This window comes from Xenopus laevis, chromosome 4L, assembly GCF_017654675.1.
Source record: "Xenopus laevis strain J_2021 chromosome 4L, Xenopus_laevis_v10.1, whole genome shotgun sequence".
NCBI classification, from domain to species: domain Eukaryota; kingdom Metazoa; phylum Chordata; class Amphibia; order Anura; family Pipidae; genus Xenopus; species Xenopus laevis.
The window spans coordinates 7,511,650-7,538,096 of NC_054377.1; the positions used below are offsets into that span (position 1 = coordinate 7,511,650).

Genomic DNA, 26,447 nt, shown 5'->3' on the forward strand with positions numbered 1-26,447 from the left:
AAAGAAATAAACAAAGGCCAATTGAAAATTAGCCAATCTATAACATACTAAAAGTTGACTTAAAGGTGAACCGTTCCTTTAAATAGTCCAATCACGATTTCAGTGTGGCTAAAGGATAATACTAAAACATTTGCCACTAGTCGGTGGATTCTATGAGCCCCCCAAGATATAAAATACAGGATAATAATAGAATAAAATAACTCATTTGTGTTTTTAAACAATTCATATATTAATAAGGCTCAACTTCAAGAAGTTCCCTTTTATAACATCCATGAAATGAGAATTAAAAACGCTATAAATCTGCTAGAATTAAAAAAACAAAGTTATTTTGCTGATTATCCACCATGGAAATAGTAATTCTCTTCCATTTGTTACTGCACAGAAATGACAGCACTTAGTCTACTTATCTCCCACCTTTTTTTAAAATTGTATGAAAACATAGGAATAAATGCAGTATTAAAGGACCAGTGACATCAAAAAAAATGTAAAAAGAAAATTCATTCAAATACTACGAAAAAAACGAACAAACATTTTAAACTTTAAAATCGCACGGTCTTTATTGAATGAGTTTAAATTAAGTAAGTTATTTCTAAATAAAGACTTTGCGATTTTAAAGTTTAATATGTGCTGGTCGTTTTCTTTCGTAAGATTCGACCAAATTTTTTAGATAAAATGTTGAGATTACTGTTCCTTTAAAGGGGTTGTTCACCTTTAAATTAACATTTAGTATGATGTAGAGATTGATATTTTGAGACAATTTGCAATTGGTTTTCATTTATTATTATTTGTGGTTTTTGGGTTATTTATTCAGCAGCTCTCCAGTTTGCAATTTCAGCAATCTGGTTGCTATGGTTCAAATTCCCCTAGCAACCATACATTGATTTGAATAAGAGACTGGCATATGAATAGGAGAGGCCTGAATAGGAGTAATAAAAAGTAACAATAACAATAAATGTATAGCCTTACTGAGCATTTGTTTTCAGACGGGGTCAGTGACCCTGATTTGAAAGCTGAAAAGTCAAAAGAAGAAGGAATTAATTAAAAAAAAAAACGATACAAAATAAATAATGAAGACCAGTTGAAAATTTACTTAGAATTATCCAATTTATAACATAGTAAAAGTAGGAATGCACTGAATCCACTAAATCCAAAATCCTTCACAAAAGGTTCGCCCGAACCAAATCCGAATTTGCATATGCAAATTAGAGGTGGGAAGAGGAAAAAAATCACGAAATTTCCCTCCCACCCCTTAATTTGCATATGCAAATTAGGATTTGGTTTGGCCGGGCAGAAGGATTTGACTGAATCCTGCTGAAAAAGGCAGAATTCTGAAACGAATCCTGGATTTGGTGCATCCCTAATTAAAAGTTAAATTAAAGGTGAGCCACCCCTTTAACTGGGGGTTGAACTGGGCAGGGGAGGTGAGACCACCTAGAGAAACCTCACGGGAATGGTTGAGGTTACAGAATTCAGGTAAAGTCTACCCCCCCATTAGCACTGCGAGTTCCTATTCATTAAAAAAAAAAACAACATTAAATAATATAAAGATCTATAGGTGAAAGGGAAATCTTTAAAAAAAAATATTTAAAATGCTAAAAAAAACATAATAATATAAAAACATGACCAATATAAAAGAGAACGAAATGCACATCTATGAGAAAGAGTCCCTGAAAGATGCGGGTGTGGGTGAGTGTATAGTAGGGGGTATGAGCTCCACCAATCAGCTGCGTCTTATGAGTGAAAGCAAATATATGATTGGCTGAGACCGGTCACTTACGTGGGAGACAGTCACCACTATGTGAGAAAGTGGAATTCTGGGAAAATAAACATGGCGACCGGCAGCCGTTTCTATATCAAGCTCATTGTGTTTCTGCTTGTAATGAGCAGTTATATAGATGAATATATTATATATTCCCATGACACGGTGTCCAATAAAGGCTCTGCGATATTCTCAGTGGATTCTAATTGGTTGCCGGCAGGTATTTAATATAAAACACGTTGTAGGTTTATCTTATCCCTATAACAAGTCCGACCATAATAAGTAGAGAGAGCAGCTAGGAGAGACGTGTTAAAATCACCAATAAAACGTGTGAAATGGAAAGACTAGGGGCCAGGGTGACGGTGCAGCAGTGCCGCAAAGTGAAGACGCGGTTGCTCGGCGACATTCTCACAGGCTGCCGATGTTGGGGAAACTCTTCAGCTTCTCTGGGAAGTCGTCCTTGTACAGCACGGGGTCAGCACGGTGCTCCACCACCTTCAGGGGCATGGTGCCGAAAACCGACGCAAACTTGTTGATACATTCAGATCTGCACAAATAACGGAGACAAACTGTTATCTACAGCCTATGTCTGTGCCAAGGATTCCAGCACATCTCCTCCTAGTGGTGGAATCAATTTATTGATATTCGTGACATTAAATTCATTATAGCATAGGTATTCCCTGTACTAAGCACAATTCAGCAGGAACAGTCCCTAAGTTTGCTCATAGTCTGTACAGAGAGATCCCATAAAACTATGGCAGCATAGGTATTCCCTGTACTAAGCACAATTCAGCAGGAACAGCCCCTAAGTTTACTCATAGTCTGTACAGAGAGATCCCATAAAACTATGGCAGCATAGGTATTCCCCTGTACTAAGCACAATTCAGCAGGAACAGCCCCCTAAGTTTACTCATAGTCTGTACAGAGAGATCCCATAAAACTATGGCAGCATAGGTATTCCCTGTACTAAGCACAATTCAGCAGGAACAGCCCCCTAAGTTTACTCATAGTCTGTACAAAGAGATCCCATAAAACTATGGCAGCATAGGTATTCCCTGTACTAAGCACAATTCAGCAGGAACAGCCCCTAAGTTTGCTCATAGTCTGTACAGAGAGATCCCATAAAACTATGGCAGCATAGGTATTCCCCTGTACTAAGCACAATTCAGCAGGAACAGCCCCTAAATTTGCTCATAGTCTGTACAGAGAGATCCCATAAAACTATGGCAGCATAGGTTCACCTTTAAATTAACTTTTCGTATGTTATAGAATGTTTAATCCTAAACCACTTTTCATTTGGTCTTCATTTTTTCTTTTTTAATTATTTGCCTTCTTCTTCTGACTCTTTCCAGCTTTCAAATGTGGGTCACTGACCCCATCTAAAAAACAAATGCTCTGTAAGGCTACAAATATATGGTTATTGCTACTTTTTATTACTCCTCTTTCTATTCAGTCCCTCAACTATTCATATTCCAGTCTCTTAGTCAAATCACTGCATGGTTGCTCAGGTAAGTTGGACCCTAGCAATCAGATGGCTGAATTGCCAAACTGGAGAGCTGCTGAATAAAAAGCTAAATAACTCGAAAATCACGAATAATAAAAAATGAAAACCAATTGCAAATTGTCTCAGAATGTACCTCTCTACGTCATACTAACAGTTAATTTAAAGGTGAACAACCCCTTTAAGCTGTGTGATGTGGCAGATTGAAGCCTCTCTGGAAGAGAAGCAGTTAATCTCCCCCCCTAGCAGCTAGAGACCTTTGGAGGCTCCTGTAAGTTCTGTTCTCCCTTCCATTCCTCCCCTAAACATTCCTTCCATTCCTGAAGCAGCGTGCATGACAGCCAAATCAGGAAGGCAATCTATGATCAAGCCCAGCATGAAGATAAGCCCTGAATGCCGGAAGCCTAGACATATGGTGATCCCAACACAGATAAAACTCCCATAGAACCAGTTATTTCCTTACAGCGCCACCGACACTCACCCCTGACTTAAAGGGGTTGTTCACCTTTAAATTTACTGTTCGTATGATGTAGAGAGGGATATTCTGAGACAATTTGCCATTGGTTTTCATTTTTTATTATTTGTGGTTTTTGAGTTATTTAGCTTAATAAGAGGCTGGAAAGTGAATGGGAGAGGCCTGAATAGAAAGAGGAGTACAAATGTGTTGTTATTGCTACTTTTTATTAGCCTTTCAGAGCATTTGTTTTTAGATGGGGTCAGCGACCCCTATTTGAATGCTGGAAAGAGAAAAATAAGGCAAATAATTACAAAACATAAATAAATGATGAAGACCAATTGAAAAGTTGCTTAGAATTGGCAAATCTAAAACATTATAAAAGTTCACTTAAAGGGGAACCACCCCTTTAAAGTCATGATTTTTATGATGTTTTTATTTCTAACGGCTTACACTGCAAATAATTCACTCTACAATATAAAATTTCCTTCCTGAACCAACAAGTGTATTTAGTTGTAATATTGGTGTGTAGGTGCATCTCAGGTCATTTTGCCTGGTCATGTTCTTTCAGAAAGAGCCAGCACTTTAGGATGGAACTGCTTTCTGGCAGGCTGTTGTTTCTCCTACTCAATGTAACTGAATGTGTCTCAGTGGGACCTGGATTTTACTATTGTGTGCTGTTCTTATATCTACCAGGCAGCTGTTATCTTGTGTTAGGGAGCTGCTGTCTGGTTACCTTCCCATTGTTCTGTTGTTAGGCTGCTGGGGGGGGGGTGATATCACTCCAACTTGCAGTACAGCAGTAAAGAGTGATTGAAGTTTATCAGAGCACAAGTCACATGACTGGGGGCAGCTGGGAAACTGACAATATGTCTAGCCCCATGTCAGATTTCAAAATTAAATGTAAAAAAATCTGTTTGCTCTTTTGAGAAATGGATTTCAGTGCAGAATTCTGCTGGAGCAGCACTATTAACTGATGTGTTTTGAAAAAACAGTATCCCTTTAAGAGTCACATGCCAGTGCCCATAGTATCAGTGTTATAATCTAATTCACTAAAACACTAACCCCCATATGTAATAAAAGTCACTGCTCCTGGCCAAACGTAGTGCCTTTTATCACACAACTCCAATAACGGCCATATCTCATGTGTTTTTGAGAAGGAATCTCACTTAAAGGGCCAGTAAAAAATCCTCTTGTAACATGGATATATTTTTCGGTATTAATGGTACAATCTTGATCCACTCACCTCTCCACCATGTGCGTCTGATCCAGTGACAGCCCATCGATGGCCGTGCATTCTGGGCACTTGAACTTCTTTCTCGGAGTCACCTGGGGGGGGGGGAAACAAGGGAGGAAGGCAGTCAGGGGACACTCTATACCCAAGACAACTGATCAATAAACACAAAACAGACCTTTATTCCTCCCCAATTTTCACTCTGCAGTTAAGTCAAAGCAAAGCAATCGCATAGGGACTTAAAGGGGAACTATCGCGAAAAAGAAAATTCCATATAAGATTCATCATACTGAATTAAGAAACTTTGTAAATATAATCAATTAAATATTCTGCATTGTTTCTGAAATAATCAAGTTTATCTTCACTATTCCTCTCTCAGCATCTGTTTCTCTTCATTCTCTCTTCATGCAGCAGTTGGGTGTCAAAAATCACTGACCGTTAGATCCAATATATCTTATAGGGGGGCTCCTTTTGCCTAGAAGATGTATTAGAACTCACTCTATTAAAGGGGTTGTTCACCTTTAACTGTTAGTATGATGTAGAGAGTGATATTATAAGACAGTTTGCAATTGGTTTTCATTTTTTATTATTTGTGGTTTTTGAGTTATTTATCTTTTTATTCAGCAGCTCTCCAGATAGCTAGGGTCCAAATTCCCTAGCAACCATGCACTGATTTGAATAAGAGACTGAAATATAAATCGGAGAGAGACCTGAATAGAAAGATGAGGAATAAAAATTAAAAATAACAATCAATGCTTTACAGAGCATTTGTTTTTTAGATGGGGTCAGTGACCCCCATTTGAAAGCTGGAAAGATTCAGAATAAAAAGGCAACTGATAAAAACAATAAAAAATGAAAACCTATTGAAAAAGTGCTTAGCATTGGCCTTTTTATAACATACTAAAAGTTAACTTGAAGGTGAACTACCCCTTTAAATACATCTAGTGATGGGTGAATTTCTCCCATTTCACTTTGCCGTAAAAATTTGTGAATTTCCCGCAGAAGTTTTGCGAATGTATTTGCTGGCGCCGAAACACGGAAATTCGCTGTGAATTCGCACCAGACGAATTTATTTGCCCATCACTAAATACATTGTGTCTCTCTACATGCAGACTTTGTGCAAAAGGCAGTTATTTTATTAGATTTTGTTTGTACAGGTATAGGATCCCTTATCCGGAAACCCGATATCCAGAAAGCTCTGAATTACGGAATGGCTGTCTCCCATAGACTCCATTTTATCCAAATAATCCAAATTTTTAAAAATGATTTCCTTTTTCTCTGTAATAATAAAACAGTAGCTTGTACTTGATCCCAACTAAGATATAATTAATCCTTATTGGAGGCAAAACCGGCCTATTGGGTTTATTTAATGTTTAAATTAATTTCTAATAGACTTAAGGCATGAAGACCCAAATTACGGAAAGATCCGTTATCCGGAAAAACCCAGGTCCCGAGCTTTCTGGATAATAGGTCCCATACCTGTACTGGAATCAGTTATTTGAGTGAGCTCCAATACATCTGCTAGGAAAGGAGCCCCCCTATATGATATATTGAATCTAACTGTCAGTGAATATCTGACACCCAACTGCTGCATGAAGAGAGAATGAAGAGAAACAGATGCTGAGAGAGGAATATTGAAGATAAACTTGATTATTTCAGAAACAATACATTTTTCATAGATTGCATTTAGAATAGGGATGCACCGAATCCAGGATTCGGTTCTGGATTTGGCCTTTTTCAGCAGGATTCGGATTTGGCCGAATCCTTGTGTGGCTGAACCAAATCCAACTCCTAATTTGCATATGTAAATTACAAAACAAGGAAGTAAAACATTCTTTTCCCACTTTTTCCTTTTGCAAATTAGGATTCGGATTCGGCTCAATTTTTCACAAAGGATTCGGTCGAATCCCAAATAGTAGATTTGTTGCATGCCTAATTTCTGCCATAGTTCCCCTTTAATGAAAACAGCGCTAAGGATCGGCATTCCAGCCTCTGCAACTCCCTTCTTTTTTTTGCCACTGGAAAAAGTGGTGATGACAAGCCCTTTAATTCCCTTTTAATGACTTTTCACACCCTCGAGGCCTCTGTGTAAACACAATTTGTTCTTGCGGAGCTTTCATGCGAGTGACCTTCACCTACACCCCTCTCCTTGGATAATCCCAGGGACAGCAGATTCGGAGAGGGATTTTTGGGGGAGCATTATGGCATTTGCGCGGCTGGCTCTCGCATTGAAGTGGCACAAACCCAGGGCTACCGGCTGACGAGCCCACGGCTGTGCCAATGACTCCAGGGGAAATGAATGTGCCGAGGGCATGGGATCAGAGAGAGCACACTAACACCAAGATACCGCCAGTAATGCCAGGGATTGGGGAAGATGATTGCAAGATCACTTTTAAATTAACATTCCCTAGGAGTGAAATTTTTAATTAAGATTCCGGAGTCAGCTGTCCCCGGGCAGACAGATGGCATTCTATATAGGGATTCTACATTTATTCCCCCTCTCTTGTTTCCCAGAATCCCCCTGGGTAACCCAATGGCTATTAGACTCAGACATGAGCAATCAACACCCGGCCCGTTGTGCTTTTTGAAGAAGAGGAGGTCCTGGTAGTATGTTAGCAAATTTGCCTTTCATTTCTCTTTAAAGGGGTAGCTCAACGATTTGGCAATTCAGCAATATGGTTGCTAGGGTCCAACACACCCTAGCAACCATGCAATGATTTGGCTAAGAGACTAGAACATGAACAGGGGAGGCCTGAATAGAAAGGTGAGTAATAAAAAAATAGCAGTAACAATAAATTTGCAGCTTTGCAGAGCATTTGTTTTTAGACGGGGTGAGTGACCCCCTTTTGAAAGCTGGAAAGAGTCAGAAGAAGAAGGCAAATAATTTAAAAACTAGAAAAAAAATGAAAAGTTGCTCAGAATTAGCCATTCTGTCTTATACGAAAAGTTAATTTAAAGGAGAAGGAAAGGTTAAAACTAAGTAAGCCTTATCAGAAAGGTCCATCTAAATATACCATTAAACCCCCAAAGTAATGCTGCTCTGAGTCCCCTGTCAAAAGAAACACTGCATTTCTTTCCTTCTATTGTGTACTCATGGGCTTCTGTATCAGACTTCCTGCCTTCAGCTTAAACCTCATTGCCCTGGGCAAGAGCATGCTCAGTTTGCTCCTCTCCCCCCGCCCCCTCCCTTCTCTACTGTAATCTGAGCCCAGAGCAGGGAGAGACTCAGGCAGGAAGTGATGTCACACCACATTAATACTGCAGCTCCTATCCTAAACAAACAGAGTTTCTAGAGCTTTTTACTCAGGTATGGTAAAATATTCTACAGAATAAATATAGCATTCTAGCTTGCACTACTGCAGCTAATCTATTGGCAATAAAATGCCTCTGTAGCTTTCCTTCTCCTTTAAAGAGGTGGTTCACCTTTAAATGATATAAATTATATAGCTTGCACTATTGTGGCTAATCTATTGGCAATAAAATGCCTCCATAGCTTCCTTCTCCTTTAATTAGGAAGGATTCCTTAGGCGACGACAAGGAATACGAATGCTAAATGCGGATTGGCTGCTATGGATCTGGAGGTTCAGGAAGTGGAAGTCCTGTAAGTCTGGCGGAAGTCCGTTTACCTTAATAGGTGCCTTGCCTGTCACGTTGGCCACTAAGAAGTTCATGGCGATATCTTCGCAGTTCATGTGGGCGTCGACCCAGTTCTTGATGTCCCCGGGCATCTTGTAGGTGTACAGGTAGTTGAAGTACTGACGGACAAAGAGAAGAGGGATTGGTCAGATACTGAGATCTTTAGTATCTCTACTTCATTCTGACCATAGAAGTGTCCAAAAATCTCCCTGTGCCACAGCCTTAAAGGAACAGTTCAGTGTAAAAATAAAAACTGGGTAAATAGATAGGCTGTGCAAAATAAAAAAATGTATCTAATATAGTTAGCCAAAAATGTAATGTATAAAGGCTGGATGTGTAACATAATAGCCAGAACACTACTTCCAGCATTGCAGCTCTCTAACTCTGAGTTAGTCAGTGATTATAAGGGGGGTCACATGGGACATAACTGTTCAGTGAGTTTGTAATTGATCCTCAGCATTCAGCTCAGATTCAAAAGCAACAATTATGACCCATGTGCCCCCCCTCAAGTCTCTGATTGGTTACTGCCTGGTAACCAATCAGTGGAAAGCAAGAGAGCTACAAAGCAGGAAGTAGTTTTCTGGCTATTATGTTACGCATCCAGTCACTCCAGCCTTTATACATTTTTGGCTAACTCACTATATTAGAAACATTTTTTATTTACTTTATTTTTATTTACCCAGTTTTTATTTTTACACTGAACAATTCCTTTAAGCAACAGGAAGTTTTTCAGTGGCAAGGTAACTTACTACCCCATTAAAGGAGCGGTAAATCCTACCCAAAGCCTAGTGCCGTTACCTTGTGGTAGAAAGCTGCACCCGTCAGAACCATCGACACCTCGTTTGTCCACTCGGATTCATATTTCCACTTGCTCATTTCATGATCCCACAGGTGCAGCCGGCCCGGGTATCCCACCAACCTGTCTGGAAACTCCCGCCATACCTGATAAGTAAAGAGAACAAGAAGGTGAGGACTGAACTATAAGATCGGCACAATGTATGTAACCCCTGCCTGTACCCCCTTATTCTTTTTTTACTGGACATTTCGGCACAATGTATGAAACCCCTGCCTGTACCCCCTTATTCTTTTTTTACTGGACATTTCGGCACAATGTATGTAACCCCTGCCTGTACCCCCTTATTCTTTTTTTACTGGAAATTTCGGCACAATGTATGTAACCCCTGCCTGTACCCCCTTATTCTTTTTTTACTGGACATTTCGGCACAATGTATGAAACCCCTGCCTGTACCCCCTTATTCTTTTTTTTACTGGACATTTCGGCACAATGTATGAAACCCCTGCCTGTACCCCCTTATTCTTTTTTTTAATAGACATTTCGGCACAATGTATGTAACCCCAGCCTGTACCCCCTTATTCTTTTTTTACTGGACATTTTGGCACAATGTATGAAACCCCTGCCTGTACCCCATTATTCTTTTTTTTACTGGACATTTTGAAAACATACGTCCAGAATGCACTTCCCAGCATGCACAGCTGGCAATGGGGAAAGCATTTAAGAGCCCAATAGCCTTCTTGAGAATAGAATGATATATGTATATAGTGACACTAAGGGGGTTATTTACTAAGTTCCGAATGCCAAGAATCCAAACATTTTTTTTTTATAAAATTTTTAGTGGTTAAAAAACCCACACAAATTTTTTAGGATTTATTATTAGTAGAGGATGGAAAAAGTCGGAATCCGAAAATCCGGCATCTCAGACTTGCCGAGGTTGCATAAAAGTCAATGGGAGAATTCCCCAAGATCTCTTGATCTGCGCTGGGTTTTGTGCAATAGTCCAAAGATTTTGTCATTTTTGGACAAAAATCTGAAAAATTTGTACGATTCTTTTTTTTCACTATTTTTTCCCAGGAAAGTGTATTAATAAATAAGGAGAAAAAAAACCCTGCGGATTTGATCGGAGTTGTTTTCAGAAAATATTGAGATAAATTCGGACTTTGATAAATGGGCCTTTGATAATATTCCATGAACCCTCCTCATTGCTACCAAACAAAAGCAGCCACCCAGCAACGGCCTGGCAAGAGACAGACATAGGACGGAAGCACCCTGCTGTTGGAAAGTAAAGGGTTACAGCACCCTGACCAATACCCTGGGAGAAGTGACCGGCTCGTATTGCTTCTGCACGTAGACGCTTCACCCCCCGACTGCGCGACTGCCAGCTGGATACAATCATAGCCCATTCCGGCCACTTCATTCATAACGGCTCTGCTGACAACCGGATCAAAACAACAGGCAAATGAGAACAGGCTGGGTGATCATTAGCAGCACCCCGAAATGTTAAACATGCTACCGGCAACGTTAAATGAGGCTGATTTACTGGCTTGGAACTGGAAGAAAGGGTCAGACAAAGCTTTGCACGTGAAGAATGATGGCGGCTCAAGGCTGATCTCCCCTCGGTCATTCCTCAGGAGCATTGGCTGAAGCATTGGCCCCACTGATTTAAGGCTGTCCAGGCACAATCACTCGTAAGTGATGAAAGGGACACACCTATCCATCCATTCCAAATCAGACTCCTACCTCTCCTGACCTCACTGAGAGCAATACGATATATCCATGTCTCTCTACTGGAAGACACCCGTTATTTATCCAGCCGTATCTGATTTTGATAAATGCTCCCTTGTGTGACACTATACCTATGAAGATGCCACATAGATGGCATGGCACAAAGCTGTCACTGGGTCCCTTAAAGGAGAAGTAAAGCTACCAAAGCAGTTTATTGCCAATAGATTAGCCACAATAGTGCAGCTATAACACTATATTTATTCTGCAGAATGCTTTACCATACCAGAGTAAACAGCTCTCTCTGTTTGTTTAGGATAGCAGCTGCCATATTAGCTTGGGGTGATCACTCATAGCTCTGGGCTCAGATTACAGCAGGGAGGGGGAGAGGGGAGCAAACTGAGCATGCTAAAGCCCTAGCCCTGGAGGTTTAAGCCGAAAACAGGAAGTCTGATACAGAAGCCCATGAGTACACAATAGAAGGAAAGAAATGTGATGTTTCTTTTGACAGAGGACTCAGAGCAGCATTACTTTGAGGGTTTACTGGTATATTTATATAGACCTTTCTGATAAAGCTTACTTAATTTTAACCTTTCCTTCTCCTTTATGGTAGCCACAAGGTCGCCAAACTAGCGGATCTTAACCCGATATGCCCAACAACCTTTTTCATTTGGAGGGGTTGAACTTGATGGATTTTGTCTTTTTTTCAACCAAAGTTAACTATGTGATGGCAGGGCAATATCGGGTTAATCTGATCATTTGGCCCTAGGGCCGAGCGATCAGATTTTATCGAATGGGCGCCGACGGGTTGTAGGCCAACTGTTGCCTTTGAATCCGAGCTGAATGCAGAGGATCAATTACAAACTCACTGAATAGTTATGTCCCATGTGAGTCCCCTTATAGTCACTGACTAACTCAGAGTTAGAGAGCTGAAAAGCAGGAAGTAGTGTTCTGTTCTGTTAGACATCAAGTCACTCCAGCCTTTTATACATTACATTTTTGGCTAACTAACTTTATTAGAAACATTGTTTATTTGGCACAGCCTATATATTTACCCTTTTTATTTTTATACTGAACTGTTCCTTTAATCTGCCCATGTACGGCCACTTTTAGGGTACATTTCCCATGGAATCCAACAGGCTGCCCACTGGCAAACAAGCCGATTTCAGTCATCTCTCTGGGGAGCAAGAGACTGTCCCCTCTACCCCCATTAATGGCCCAGAAAGATGGCCATGTCTCAATACATTTATTGGCAAGTGATCAGAGCTAGAGACACTGACTGGCTCTCTATCCCATGAAACTATATAAATAGAACTTCTTTTCCAGCTTTCCAGTAAAGTTGAGTTTATTTTTACACATGCCACGAGGAATAAATTAATACTATCAAGTCCTCCTTTTAAAATATTTGGTTAATTTTTTTTTAAAACAATTATAATTAGCAGCAGGCCCTGGAGTTGCCTTTGCCTTGCTACCATCAGCAGGCTCCATCCTTTATACCCCTAATACAAAAGAAAACACAGGGCACAATAGGGTGCTGTCCTACCTCGTAACCAAACTGAAGCTCATCTGATGTCAGCATGATGATGTCATCGTCAATAGCCAGAACGGCTTCTGTCTCAATTTCACTGTAAGGGAAGAAGCGGTTGCTCAGCTTGTTCTCAGTGGTCCTCACGACTTTCAATGGAACCCGGATCTTTGGCCAAACAGAAGCTGGAATAAATTGGAATACTGTAACTTCCACCTCTTCTAAGTACCAAAAGATATCGCAGATCGGGACAGGACTGCTGCATACAATGGGGATCAGATAGGATCTGTGCAGCCACTGGGACAGAATGTTCTGTTATACAGATAGCTAGAATCTCAGCTGCCATAAAGCAGGGCAGGACTGCTGCTTACAATGGGGATCAGATAGGATCTGTGCAGCCACTGGGACAGAATGTTCTGTTATACAGATAGCTAGAATCTCAGCTGCCATAAAGCAGGACAGGACTGCTGCTTACAATGGGGATCAGATAGGATCTGTGCAGCCACTGGGACAGAATGTTCTGTTATACAGATAGCTAGAATCTCAGCTGCCATAAAGCAGGACAGGACTGCTGCTTACAATGGGGATCAGATAGGATCTGTGTAGTTACTGGGACAGAATGTTCTGTTATACAGATAGCTAGAATCTCAGCTGCCATAAAGCAGGAGAGGACTGCTGCTTACAATGGGGATCAGATAGGATCTGTGTAGTTACTGGGACAGAATGCTCTGTTATACAGATAGCTAGAATCTCAGCTGCCATAAAGCAGGGCAGGACTGCTGCTTATAATGGGGATCAGATAGGATCTGTGCAGCCACTGGGACAGAATGCTCTGTTATACAGATAGCTAGAATCTCAGCAATAAAGCAGGACAGGACTGCTGCTTACAATGGGGATCAGATAGGATCTGTGCAGCCACTGGGACAGAATGCTCTGTTATACAGATAGCTAGAATATCAGTCATAAAGCAGGACAGGACTGCTGCTTACAATAGGGATCAGATAGGATCTGAGCGACCAGATTTTCCCCCAGTCTGCTTATATATTTTAAAAACTGTGACTGTGGTTTTTGCAAAATGATATAATGGTTTAGTGTAGTGAAAGGCTGATCTGTCTGGGGTGAATCTAGGCTTCCTAATTATCACTCTAAATAACATCATGAACTTTTCTAGATCCTTTAAAGAAGTGCCGTGTTCTAATCTGCGGAAGCGGAATACACCTGCATTTATAAATGACCCAATATCTTTCAGAATGCTATTAAATCCTGTGTAGAACGTTATGCCGGGTGCTTTCTGTGGACAGATGAGGGACTTTTCCCTTTTATCCAGGGGCATTAGTCTGTCAGTAAGTCCGTTTTTGCACTGCCGTTATTCCACAAACGTTATTCCCCCTCAGCAGCAAAAGCGAGGGAAGGAAGGGTGACATCAGGGGTTCCTGTGCGAGGGATAAAGACTGGGATCCCATTAAAGCCCTGGCATTTCATCACTAGGGTTAACAGCAAGGAGTCATAAAAAGCGATGATCCTAGAGGAGCAATAAGCAGGGTCTTATCTGCCCCTGCCAGGGAATTACTCACTTCAAACCCTTTCCTGGGGATTAACTCCTCGCAAACATCCTGCTTTTAATGGTCAATAAATGGAAGCAGCTTTGAAGCTTGATGGAAGGATGGAACAGGGGTCCATAGTGTCTGCTACAAAATATAGGGACCTACAATATGAATTGTGCTGCTGCTCTGGGGGCTAAAGGTGATTGATAATTCTTTTACGTAATCGTTGGGTACAACTACTACCCTCTGTTTTGTTTTAATTCACATCCACATTCAGGGTGTATAAACATGGCTCTGGCTAACTCTATATTCAGTTTGGGTGCACCAATATGGCACCCAAGGAAGGGTGGGTGTAGCCATAGTTTGCCCTTTTTCTAATTGCTAATAGGGATTGGTTCATGTCCTGAGCCTGGTGATTGGACAATTGATGTTTTGTTTTTTGATTGATCCACATTTGTTTAAAGGAACAGTAACACCAAAAAACTAAAGTGGTTTAAAGTAATGAAAATATCATGTTGCCCTGCACTGGTGTTTGATTCAGAAACACTACTATAGCTCATATAAACAAGCTGCTGTGTAGCAATGGTGGAAATTGAAAAAAAGGCTATATGGCACAGGTGAAAGGGGAAGTAAAGTCTAAAATAGAATAAGGCTAGAAATGCTGTATTTTGTATACTAAACATAAACATGAACTTACTGCACCACAAGCCTAATCAAACAAATGATTTATGCTTTCAAAGTTGGCCACAGGGGGTCACCATCTTGTAACTTTGTTATACATCTTTGCAAGACCAAGACTGTGCACATGCTCAGTGTGATCTGGGCTTCTTAGGGATCGTCATAAATGATCAAAACAGCACAAGTCAAATAATATCTGCCAGAAGCCGATACACAAGACTGATTAATAATCAGGATATACAGACTGCACTGGGTCCTGTGTTGTCATGTAATCTAATGTGGATTTTATCGTTTTTGTTTTGTTTAATAGAAACTTTCTCCAACTCTGCAGAACCAGTGGCTGCAGCAAAATTATCCTCCAAATAGAATCCCAGTTTATCTGTTTGAATCTGGCTCCATGATCTGTGTCCCTGCAGCTGGAGTTGGAAACAGTAAAGGGGATGTAAAGGCAAAAATAAAATCCAATACAAATCTCTACACAGTCGCCAACTGCTCTACAGGGAAACAAACAAAGCTGCTTGAGTTCTGCATGGCTGGGAAGTAAGGCGGGGGCTCCCCCTGCTGTTCATAAGTATGATTGTTTCCCTGCAGAGCAGTTAGGGACCGTCTGACAATTCCTATCCACAGCAGTAAATGAAGGGAGAATTTCACTGCATACAGTCAGATTTCTTATAAAAACGATACACATTTTTCAGTTAAAGTATATTGGAGATAGGTTTCTTTTTCATTAAAGAAAGTAAAAATTGGATTTTATTTTTTTTTTGCCTGTGCATGCCCTTTAAATAGTAATAGTGGCTACACAACAGCTTATTTATATAAACCGAAGCAGTGTTTCTGAAGCAAACACATCAGTTTTAACAGTGCAGGGCAGCACTGCATTATATTTTTTAAAACCATTTCATTTTTTGATGTTACTGTTCCTTTAAATACCTTGTGTATTGCTCTGTATAGGTAGCCTATGACTAAGCGGGCCTCATTTATCAACACTGGGGAAATTTGCCCATGGGCAGTTATCTATAGCAACCAACAAGTGATTGGCTTTTTATAGCCAGCTGCAATTAGAACAATGAATGCAGCAATTTGATAGGTTGCCATGGGTTACTGCCCATGGGCAAATTTGCCCAGTGTTGATAAACGAGCCCTACTATTCGTTAACACGAAATTCAAAAGGCTGAGGACACAATACACTTTTTTACTTTCCTTCAACTGCCTGGTGGAAGACTGCCTTCATTTTGAGTGCCTGCTCCAATGTATTTTTGGATGCTCCGGGGCAGCCAAAGTCATCTCCATCCATAGCCCCTTAGGACTTATATACTATGGCTACTAGAAGTATATAATCTATAGTCACATGACTATATAAACACTCTTAGACTATGTATGGGGCCGTCCCAATAGCTGACTTTCCCCTTTACCTTCGGGAGGGTTTTTATTCTGATTATTCCACACCACTAGCAGCTTGGACAGACTTGGGACCTTGGAGATTTCGGTGATGACACGGAACAAGCTTTCGACCCGGTCGTACGTCAGCACCACGGCGGTGAACCCCTGGGACTGAGGGGGGATGATCGGCAGGAAGAGAGGGTTGTTTACACTGCTCCTTTGCTGCAGAAGAGAAGGGAGGAAGGGGTTAAACAAATTTCCCCAGCATGGGGCAGATACATAAGCATGGCACAATATGGGCAGGCAAATAGTGTAAATTGAACGGCACAGACAGATTAAATAACGCACGACAAAACATCGGCTGTTCTTGCCTTTGGGGGGGGGGAGGGACAAAGGTGCACTTTAAAATTAAAGTGGGGGGTATAATGGAGCAGGTTTCAAAAGATTGATTTTTTTTTTTCCCCAGAATTACAAGATCTGAATTCTAATGAGGGCAACCCGTTTCAAGGCTTTCAGGCTGCTCCTGCCAAAAAGAGAGAAGCCAGAGGGTTTGGCACGAGAGGATACACACAGTCTGTTCCCAATAAGAGCCTGAAAGTTACACAGGACAGACAGTGGGAAAGGAAAGGGGGGTGGACGCTGAGCCAGCCTGGAAAAAAGGGGCACCAATCAATAAACACACAGGTCTGTTGACTTTTAAAACAGCAGTTTTAGCAAAATATATGAATAAATTAACAATAAGCCTCAGAGTGCAGTGGCATTGCTCATAGTCACTTAGCCCAGGGCATGGATACACTAAATACCACTCACTTTAATGACACAAACAGCATCACTGCTGGATAAAGGCACTTTTGTTTCAGTACAAATCACTTGGTATTAAAGCTGCAGTGTCAGCGCTGCTCATTGAGGGAGGCAGAGATCATCAGTAGTGAAGAAAACTTAGGGGCTGTTCCTGCTGAATTGTGCTTAGTACAGGGGAATACCTATGCTGCCATAGTTTTATGGGATCTCTCTGTACAGACTATGAGCAAACTTAGGGACTGTTCCTGCTGAATTGTGCTTAGTACAGGGGAATACCTATGCTGTCATAGTTTTATGGGATCTCTCTGTACAGACTATGAGCAAACTTAGGGGCTGTTCCTGCTGAATTGTGCTTAGTACAGGGGAATACCTATGCTGTCAGTTTTATGGGATCTCTCTGTACAGACTATGAGCAAACTTAGGGGACTGTTCCTGCTGAATTGTGCTTAGTACAGGGAATACCTATGCTGCCATAGTTTTATGGGATCTCTCTGTACAGACTATGAGCAAACTTAGGGGACTGTTCCTGCTGAATTGTGCTTAGTACAGGGAATACCTATGCTGTCATAGTTTTATGGGATCTCTCTGTACAGACTATGAGCAAACTTAAGGGGGCTGTTCCTGCTGAATTGTGCTTAGTACAGGGGAATACCTATGCTGCCATAGTTTTATGGGATCTCTCTGTACAGACTATGAGAAAACTTAAGGGTCTGTTCCTGCTGAATTGTGCTTAGTAAATGGGAATACCTATGCTGCCATAGTTTTATGGGATCTCTCTGTACAGACTATGAGCAAACTTAAAGGGGCTGTTCCTGCTGAATTGTGCTTAGTACAGGGGAATACCTATGCTGCCATAGTTTTATGGGATCTCTCTGTACAGACTATGAGCAAACTTAGGGGACTGTTCCTGCTGAATTGTGCTTAGTACAGAGGAATACCTATGCTGCCATAGTTTTATGGGATCTCTCTGTACAGACTATGAGCAAACTTAGGGGCTATTCCTGCTGAATTGTGCTTAGTACAGGGAATACCTATGCTGCCATAGTTTTATGGGATCTCTCTGTACAGACTATGAGCAAACTAAGGGGCTATTCCTGCTGAATTGTGCTTAGTACAGAGGAATACATAGTTGCCATAGTTTTATGGTTTCTTTACAGTGCAGAGAGGTTTCTGCTGTACAGAAAGCATTATTTACTACAGTATGTATTTGTATTATATGTTAGAGCTGCTATACTGCTACGGGTAAATACAATACCTAACAATGGCTTGAATTAGACACTGCCCCTCATGGAAAAATAATAATAATAATTATTATTATTAAATAACAACCAGATCATGTTGGACAGATCTAAATGGAAATGTAGTCGATTAAAACCATGAGATTCGGTGCCACCTGGACTGACTAGGAAGTATAAATATAATACATGTGCTTGCCCATCTGAACCCCATCACTAAGCCATTTCAATACAAGGGCAAGTTAAGCGCTGCTAAAAGGGATTTAAAGAGGATCTATCAAGTGCATAAAGTGCTTTTTTTTTTTTTTTTACTGCATCAAAGTTCCAATCTAACGAAGTGAATTTTATATAAAAATTCCTCTGCCTGTTTACTTTATGCAGCTTGTTACATATGGCCACCACTGTAACAGCTGGAACCACCTGAACACTTCCAAATCTGGGGCCGGCCTTACTGCCTTCAGCTAAACAACCCAACGTATTAACCCTACAAGTGCTGAAGCCATTATTTGGCTGGCACTTACAAGCTCAAAGGGGTTGTTCACCTTTAAATGAACTTTAAGTAGGATGTAGAGAGGGATATTCTGAGACAATTTGCAATTGGTTTTCATTTTTTACTATTTGTGGTTTTTGAGTTATTTAGCTTTTTATTCAGCAGCGCTCCAGTTTGCAATTTCAGCTGTCTGGCTGCTAGGGTCCAAATTACCTTAGCAACCATGCAATGATTTGAATAAGAGACTGGAATATGAATAGGAGAGGCCTAAATAGAAAGAGGAGTGATAAATGGTTGCTAGGGTCCAAATTCTCCTAGCAACCATGCATTGATTGAAGTAAAAGATTGGAATATGAATAGAAGAGGCTGAATAGAAAGAGGAGTAATAAAAGTAGTAATAACAATACTTTTGTAGCCTTGCATTTGTTTTTTAGATGGGGTCAGTGACCCCCAGTGAAAGCTCAAAAGTCAGAAGAAGAAGGCCCTTCATCATCTGGTAGTGATGAGCGGGGCGAGAAAACTAGTGATGTGCGGGCCAGCCCAATATCCGTGGGACCCGCGGGTCGGACCGTCAAATGCTGACTTCTTCTTTTATGGATGATGCGCCTGCTCGCCCCGCCCCTTTTGTGACATCATCGGCGGGGCAGGTCTATAAAAAGAACCCGGAAGTCAGATAAGGACAGGTGCAGGCTAAGGGAGGGCGAACTCGAACATCACTAGAGAAAACCTCAACCCGCACCCAACCCAGATTTCCCCTCTATTTATAGACGAGCGCATCAAGTGATGATGTCACAAAAGGGGCAGGGCAGGCGCGAGTCTATAAAACAGGAAGTCAGTGATCGGCCCAAACCTGCACAACCCGCGGGTATCAGACCTGCTGGCACATCACTAGCACCTGGACAGGACTATAGGGTACCCGTGACTCTGTCCATACAAACATCACATGCTCCACTTCCTCCCTCAGGCAGATGTCACTTCCTGATTGTTTTTCCCTCAGGGGCAGCCGCTCACTGGGATGGGCCAGTTGAGCAGGGATGACAGTTGCTGACAGGCAATGAGCCAAAGGAAGTTTTGTTTGAGTTCAGGGATCAGGTGATGTGATTCTGTCCATATAAACATCACAGTACCCTCTGCAGCAAGCGCTCCTGAACTCCTGTTGCACAGCTCTAACCCTGCTCCTGGCTGTAAAACCAGTGAGTGACAGGAGGGTCAGACATGAAATGTTTCCAGTTAACAAGAGCCCCTGCAAGACAAACACTTTCAAATGGACCTTTTAAATGTTATTGTGCCAGAGCCGACCCCCTGCCGGTGTGTCTGAGACCTCCTGACCCCTCTCCCCTTCAAAAGGAGAAATCAGTGAAAGCCAATAACTCACTGGGGTCGGAGGGAGGAGAACTAAGGGGGTATTTGTGCCTGACAGAAGGCAGCGAAACTTAAAGGGTCATTTATAGCCCCCATTAATATAGTGGCAGGGAGTAAAACCGCTTGTGAAATCCGACAGGGATAAAGTCAAGTTTGTTGTTTGTTCTCAGGGCGGAAGCGCTCACTGTCATGTTTCCTTGGGTAGGGGGGGTCGCCTGGCTGACACTTTACTAGAAAAAATGCCATTTTATACCAATGTATCAGTTACAATCTATTTGCCACACAACATTATAACTGGAAGCCCATTGACCTGTCAGTATGTTTTAGCACCAGGGCACCTGGACCAACAGCGTGCACAAGAGCTTACATCATCCTGAGATCCTCCGTGACTTCTAATATCCTTATCATTTACAGTAGGGGGTACATTATCCCTTATAATACATGAGTGATACTCAGAGTTCCCTTTATAACTCAGCCTGCAGCCTTGTGCCTTTATATGGTCACAGAACAACCCCTCAGTGACTTCTAATATCCTTATCATTTACAGTAGGGGGTACATTATCCCTTATAATACATGAGTGATACTCCGAGTTCCCTGTATAACTCAGCCTGCAGCCTTGTGCCTTTATATGGTCACAGAACAACCCCTCAGTGACTTCTGATATCCTTATCATTTACAGTAGGGGGTACATTATCCCTTATAATACATGAGTGATACTCAGAGTTCCCTGTATAACTCAGCCTGCAGCCTTGTGCCTTTATATGGTCACAGAACAACCCCTCAGTGACTTCTAATATCCTTATCATTTACAGTAGGGGGTACATTATCCCTTATAATACATGAGTGATACTCAGAGTTCCCTGTATAACTCAGCCTGCAGCCTTGTGCCTTTATATGGTCACAGAACAACCCCTCAGTGACTTCTAATATCCTTATCATTTACAGTAGGGGGTATATTATTCTACTATTCATTATTTTCTCTTTTCTGTCACAACAAATGCTACAGTAGAGGTTTGTTTTTTTCTGTATTTTTCTGTTGTTTCCTTCTGTCTCTTCCCTCTCTCTCTCTCTCTCTCTTTTCCATACAAATACCAACCTCGGCCCGAATGTGGTTTCAATTATGATTTACCAGACCTTATAAAAAGGAAAAGTCTTGATTTATTCTGTGTTTTGCTCCAATTATGCACAATGTATTTCCACGGAATACTCTGAGAAAGAATTTACAGTTTGATTCTCATCGTGTCGTGGTTAAAGGGCAGGAGCCCAGTGAGATTAACCCTTCGCTGGCTTACAAAATGCGGATATGGCTCTGGCCAATGACTGTGGCTAAACTGGGCAAGTTAAATAGCGTTGATCACATGTCTGAGCTTTGGGTGATTTTTGGTGAAGCAGAAGCCCTACAGATGTTCCTGAACTCAAACACTTTGCATCCGACAACAATCATGGGGCGGGGTTATTTATTAAAGGTCACGTTGTTTTTTTCAAAAAAAAAAAATTGGGTTTTTCGAGTGTAGTTTCACCAAAAACTTTTTTCAGGATAAAAAAAAACTAAAAATTTTTGGGATTTATTATACTTCCAAGCTGCTGAACACCCAAAACTGCAGCTAAAACCTGTCGAGGTCAGCTAGAAGTAATCGGCAGAGGCCTTTTTCTATTATTTGTGGTTTTTAAGTTATTTAGCTTTTAATTCAGCAGCTCAACAGTTTCTGCCATCTGGTTGCTAGGATCCAAATTCCCCTAGCAACCATGCACTGATTTGAATAAGAGACTGGAATATGAATAGGAGAGGCCTGAATAGAAAGAGGAGTAATAAAAAGTAGCAATATCAATACATTTATAGCCTTACAGAGCATTTTTTTAGATGGGGTCAGTGACCCCCATTTGAAAGCTGAAAAGAGTCAGAAGTAGAAGGCAAATAATTAAAAAACTATAAAAAAAAAAGTAAACAATGAAGGCCAACTGAAAAGATGCTTACAACTGGCCATTCGATAACATGAAAAAGTCAATGTTATGGTGAACTTACCCCTTTAAGGTGGGTCCCCTCAATCCCCCCCCCCTAAGACAAACAGGGTTATTTATGAAAATCAGAAAATATCGGAGTATTTTCTGAAAGCTGCACAAGTTTTTTCCCCTTATTTATTAATACATTTTTCCAGAAAATTTCCTGTACGGGAAAAAACTCGAATCGGATTTTCACAGCCGAAATTTTTTCAGATTTTTCGGATTTTTTACTGCACGAAACCCAGCGCAGATCAGGATATATTTGGAAATTCTCCCTTTGACTTCTACATGAATTTGGCAGGTCTAAGTTGCAGTACATTTTTATTTGGACTTTTAACACCCAAGGAGTTGAATAAATTTTGAAAAAATCTACGTTTTCCCCCCCACAAAAAATTCTGATTTTATAGTAAAAAAATGTTACGATTTTTTTTGCATTCAGACTTTAATAAAAAACCTCGAAAGCGAATGAAATCCTTACCACAGAGGGCGGGTCGTTCCACTCTTCGTATGAGCGAGCGGCGTAGGGGTAGATGCGGTCGTTAATAATCTGAAGGGTCGCCAAAGCGATGGATTTCATGGAGCTGAAATACCCTTCCCAGAACCAGCGAGCCTGGAACACACAAAAAAAAACAGCAGAGGGTTTAGTAAGGAACAATTATGGGCACATAATATAAGGGAAGAGCGGAGGGAAAAATATCTGTATTAAAAGGGGTCATTTAAGGACCTTAACACTAAATTCATTCACACACAAGGCTGTGATGGGCGCACCCAAAATTAGCCCTGTATTACTGGGGTCTGACCGATACAGCATGAAACAAGGTATTAGCATCAATCTTCATTTACTCACATTAGTGCCAATTAAAAGGCTTCTTGTCACGCAAACTGCATTTAAACACTGGGTTTATAGTTACATCACATGGTCGAGTCGAAAGTGATGCCTGTCCCTTTAATTTTGTCTACTTGGCTGACCTTTCTCTGCTTTCAAGGCCAAGTCTCCAGTACAAAACTCGTTCTTTATATTATACATACATATACATATATATACACATATATATATATATATATATATATATATATATATATATATATATATATATACACGAACCCCCCAGCCAAAGGGCACACAAACAAGGGCTGGGGGTGGCAACAAGGTCGATGTGATCTCACCGATGACATTTTAGTAATTCCACTAGTAGTCTATACAGAGAGATCCCATAAAACTATGGCAGCATAGGTATTCCCCTGTACTAAGCACAATTCAGCAGAAACAGCCCCCTAAGTTTGCTCATAGTCTGTACAGAGAGATCCCATAAAACTATGGCAGCATAGGTATTCCCTGTACTAAGCACAATTCAGCAGGAACAGTTCCCCGAATTTGCTTATAGTCTGTACAGAGAGATCCCATAAAACTATGGCAGCATAGGTATTCCCATGTACTAAGCACAATTCAGCAGGAACAGTTCCCCGAATTTGCTTATAGTCTGTACAGAGAGATCCCATAAAACTATGGCAGCATAGGTATTCCCTGTACTAAGCACAATTCAGCAGGAACAGTCCCTGAGTTTACTCATAGTCTGTACAGAGAGATCCCATAAAACTATGGCAGCATAGGTATTCCTCTGTACTAAGCACAATTCAGCAGGAACAGTTCTCTAAGTTTGCTCATAGTCTGTACAGAGAGATCCCATAAAACTATAGCAGCATAGGTATTCCTCTGTACTAAGCACAATTCAGCAGGAACAGTCCCCTAAGTTTGCTCATAGTCTGTACAGAGAGATCCCATAAAACTATGGCAGCATAGGTATTCCTCTGTACTAAGCACAATTCAGCAGGAACAGCCCCTAAGTTTGCTCATAGTCTGTACAGAGAGATCCCATAAAACTATGGCAGCATAGGTATTCCCTGTACTAAGCACAATTCAGCAGGAACAGTCCCTAAGTTTGCTCATAGTCTGTACAGAGAGATCCCATAAAACTATGGCAGCATAGGTATTCCCTGTACTAAGCACAATTCAGCAGGAACAGTCCCTAAATTTGCTCATAGTCTGTACAGAGAGATCCCATAAAACTTCCCCTGTACTAAGCACAATTCAGCAGGAACAGTCCCTAAGTTTGCTCATAGTCTGTAAAGAGAGATCCCATAAATGAATGCCAGCATAGGGAGGGTTGCGTAGTTGAACAGTGAATTTAACAAGCTTTCCAAAAACCATCATTTGCTTCCCAGAATTCCTTGACTTGTAATCCCTGGGTTGCCAAGTATTCTACCTTCAGGGATGCTGACCTCATGCTCAAACCTCTTGAGTTACAAAGTCTCAGGGAAAGGGAGGGCTCATTGGGATATCAAATAAAGTGGTTCTGATTTACAGCCTTGGGGGGGGGAGGTTTATTTAAGGCCCTAGGGAGATTGCATGTGAAAGAGAGGGGGGGGGGTCCATATTGCACCGGCTGAAGAGTAAGGCTCTAAAAGCAGATATATAGACCTGGAAATGATTCGGGAGGGGGAAGGTGTCTAACAGCAAATGAAATAGGACCATTCCTCTGGATTTCCAAAGCAGTTTTAAAGGGGAAGTTAAGCTAGGAATTAGCCTTTAGTCTGTTGTAGAGCAGAAATCATCCCACCAGCAGTTGTCCATCTCTGCACTAGACTATAGTAATTATGGTTACTTTTACAACAAGTCTCATTTGGGTTTGTTTTTGTTTTTTTTTTAGCTCCCGACATCATTTTCTCGGGGCAATAAAAAGGTACAGACGCGGTCTCACTCTCTAACTAATGGACGTCCCGCAAGGCCCAGTCTGGGAGATGCTTGTAATGAGGGGTCACGGGGGAGCTTTCCACCTGAACAAGACCCCGGCCGCAATAAACAGAGGAAATGTGGATGGATGAATTCTTCTTGAAGGCTCATTAAAATCCAATCCAGGCGGGTGGAGGGGGCAAGGTGGGTTAGAGGTGCCCCATACTAATTAGCATGGAGGTTGCAATAAAAATCATACTGCTGCCTTACTGAGTTGTAAAGACTCTTATCGCATTGCTCCAAGGATACTACAACCCATCCCTGCTCTCCATACTGCCCCCTGGTGGTAGATCTGTAATCCTGCCCTACTGCAGGAGGAGCATAATCAGTAGATTGTCCATCATTCCCTGCCCCAGTGGAGCTTAAAGGGATTCTATCATGATTTTTATGATTTAGTTTTATTTTTAAATTACACTCATTACTATTTCAAATTTTAATCTGGAACCAAAAAGCTGTAAAAAGTGTGGAGGCAGCTGTCTCCTGAGCTTTAAAAAGGAGCCGGTATTTTAGGATGGAACTGCTTTGAGACAGCTATTGTTTCTCCCCTTTCTATTGTATTGTACCACGACACAGGTCGTGCTCCCTGGCTCCATGTCCCTTGTGGTGGACATGAGAATAGCACCCAAGCAAGAAAAAACATAAAATAACAGGGGTTTTCCTGCTTTGGTGCTATTCTCATATCTACCAATAGCAGCTATGCAAACAAATCCTTCAGCAGAGCTGTTGGATAGCTGATTTCTGGTTGGGTAGCCATTGTTCTGTTGATGGGGTGCTGATGGGCTGTTGATAGGCTGTCGATAAGCTGCTGATGGGCTGATGTTAGGCTGCTGGGGAGGGAGGGGTGATATCACTCCAACTTGCAGTGCAGCAGTAGAGTGACTAAAGTTTATTAGAGCACAAGTCACATGACTGGGGGCAGCTGGGAAACGGACAATCTCTCTAGTAGTGATGTGCGGGCCAACCCAATACCCACAGGTTTACCCAGGGTTGGACTGGGGGGCTTGGGGCACACCGGGGCTACTGCACCAGGGACCCCCTCCGCCCCCCCCCCCGCCGATCCGGCGCGCCACATTTGTGAGAATGCATGCAGTACCGGGTCTGTGCACACGCACAATGTTTTTTTTTACTACGAACCTCCCGACAAAGGGAAGGAAGAAGCGGATCTGGGCCAGCGGGGCCCACCGAGTTTTTTCACGGTGTCCTGCCGTCCCAGTCCATAGGGTCGGGCGGTTCGGGTCGACCTCGAACTGCCCTTCGCGTGTGGGGGGCCGGTGCAGGCTGAGCTCTTCTCCTGCTCTCCCCGCCCGCCACCTTCAAATGCCGGCTTCCGACTTTATAGCCGCGCGCCTGCTCGTCCGCCCCTTTTGTGACGTCATCAGCGGGTCGGCGAGGGTCTATAAAAAGGAACCCGCAAGTGCATATTAGGGTCTGATGCGGGTCAGGAAAACCCCAAACCTCACATCACTAATGACTAGCCCCATGTCCAATTTCAAAATTAAATATTAAGAAATCTGTTTGCTCCTTTAAAAAAGGGATT

General features: G+C 41.7%; 1 protein-coding gene across 2 annotated transcripts in view; it reads right to left on the minus strand.

The window, feature by feature from the left end:
• Positions 1-1,085: 1,085 nt before the first annotated feature.
• The window catches only part of ext2.L (exostosin glycosyltransferase 2 L homeolog), a 39,363-nt gene continuing 14,001 nt past the window's right edge, over positions 1,086-26,447 (minus strand). The window contains 7 exon segments of one of the 2 annotated variants that reach the window (NM_001086979.1): positions 1,086-2,306; positions 4,961-5,043; positions 8,575-8,703; positions 9,383-9,526; positions 12,646-12,812; positions 16,262-16,451; positions 22,598-22,729. In NM_001086979.1, coding sequence (NP_001080448.1) covers positions 2,168-2,306; positions 4,961-5,043; positions 8,575-8,703; positions 9,383-9,526; positions 12,646-12,812; positions 16,262-16,451; positions 22,598-22,729 — 984 coding nt within the window. In that variant the 3' untranslated portion in view covers positions 1,086-2,167. 2 annotated transcript variants of the gene reach the window in all.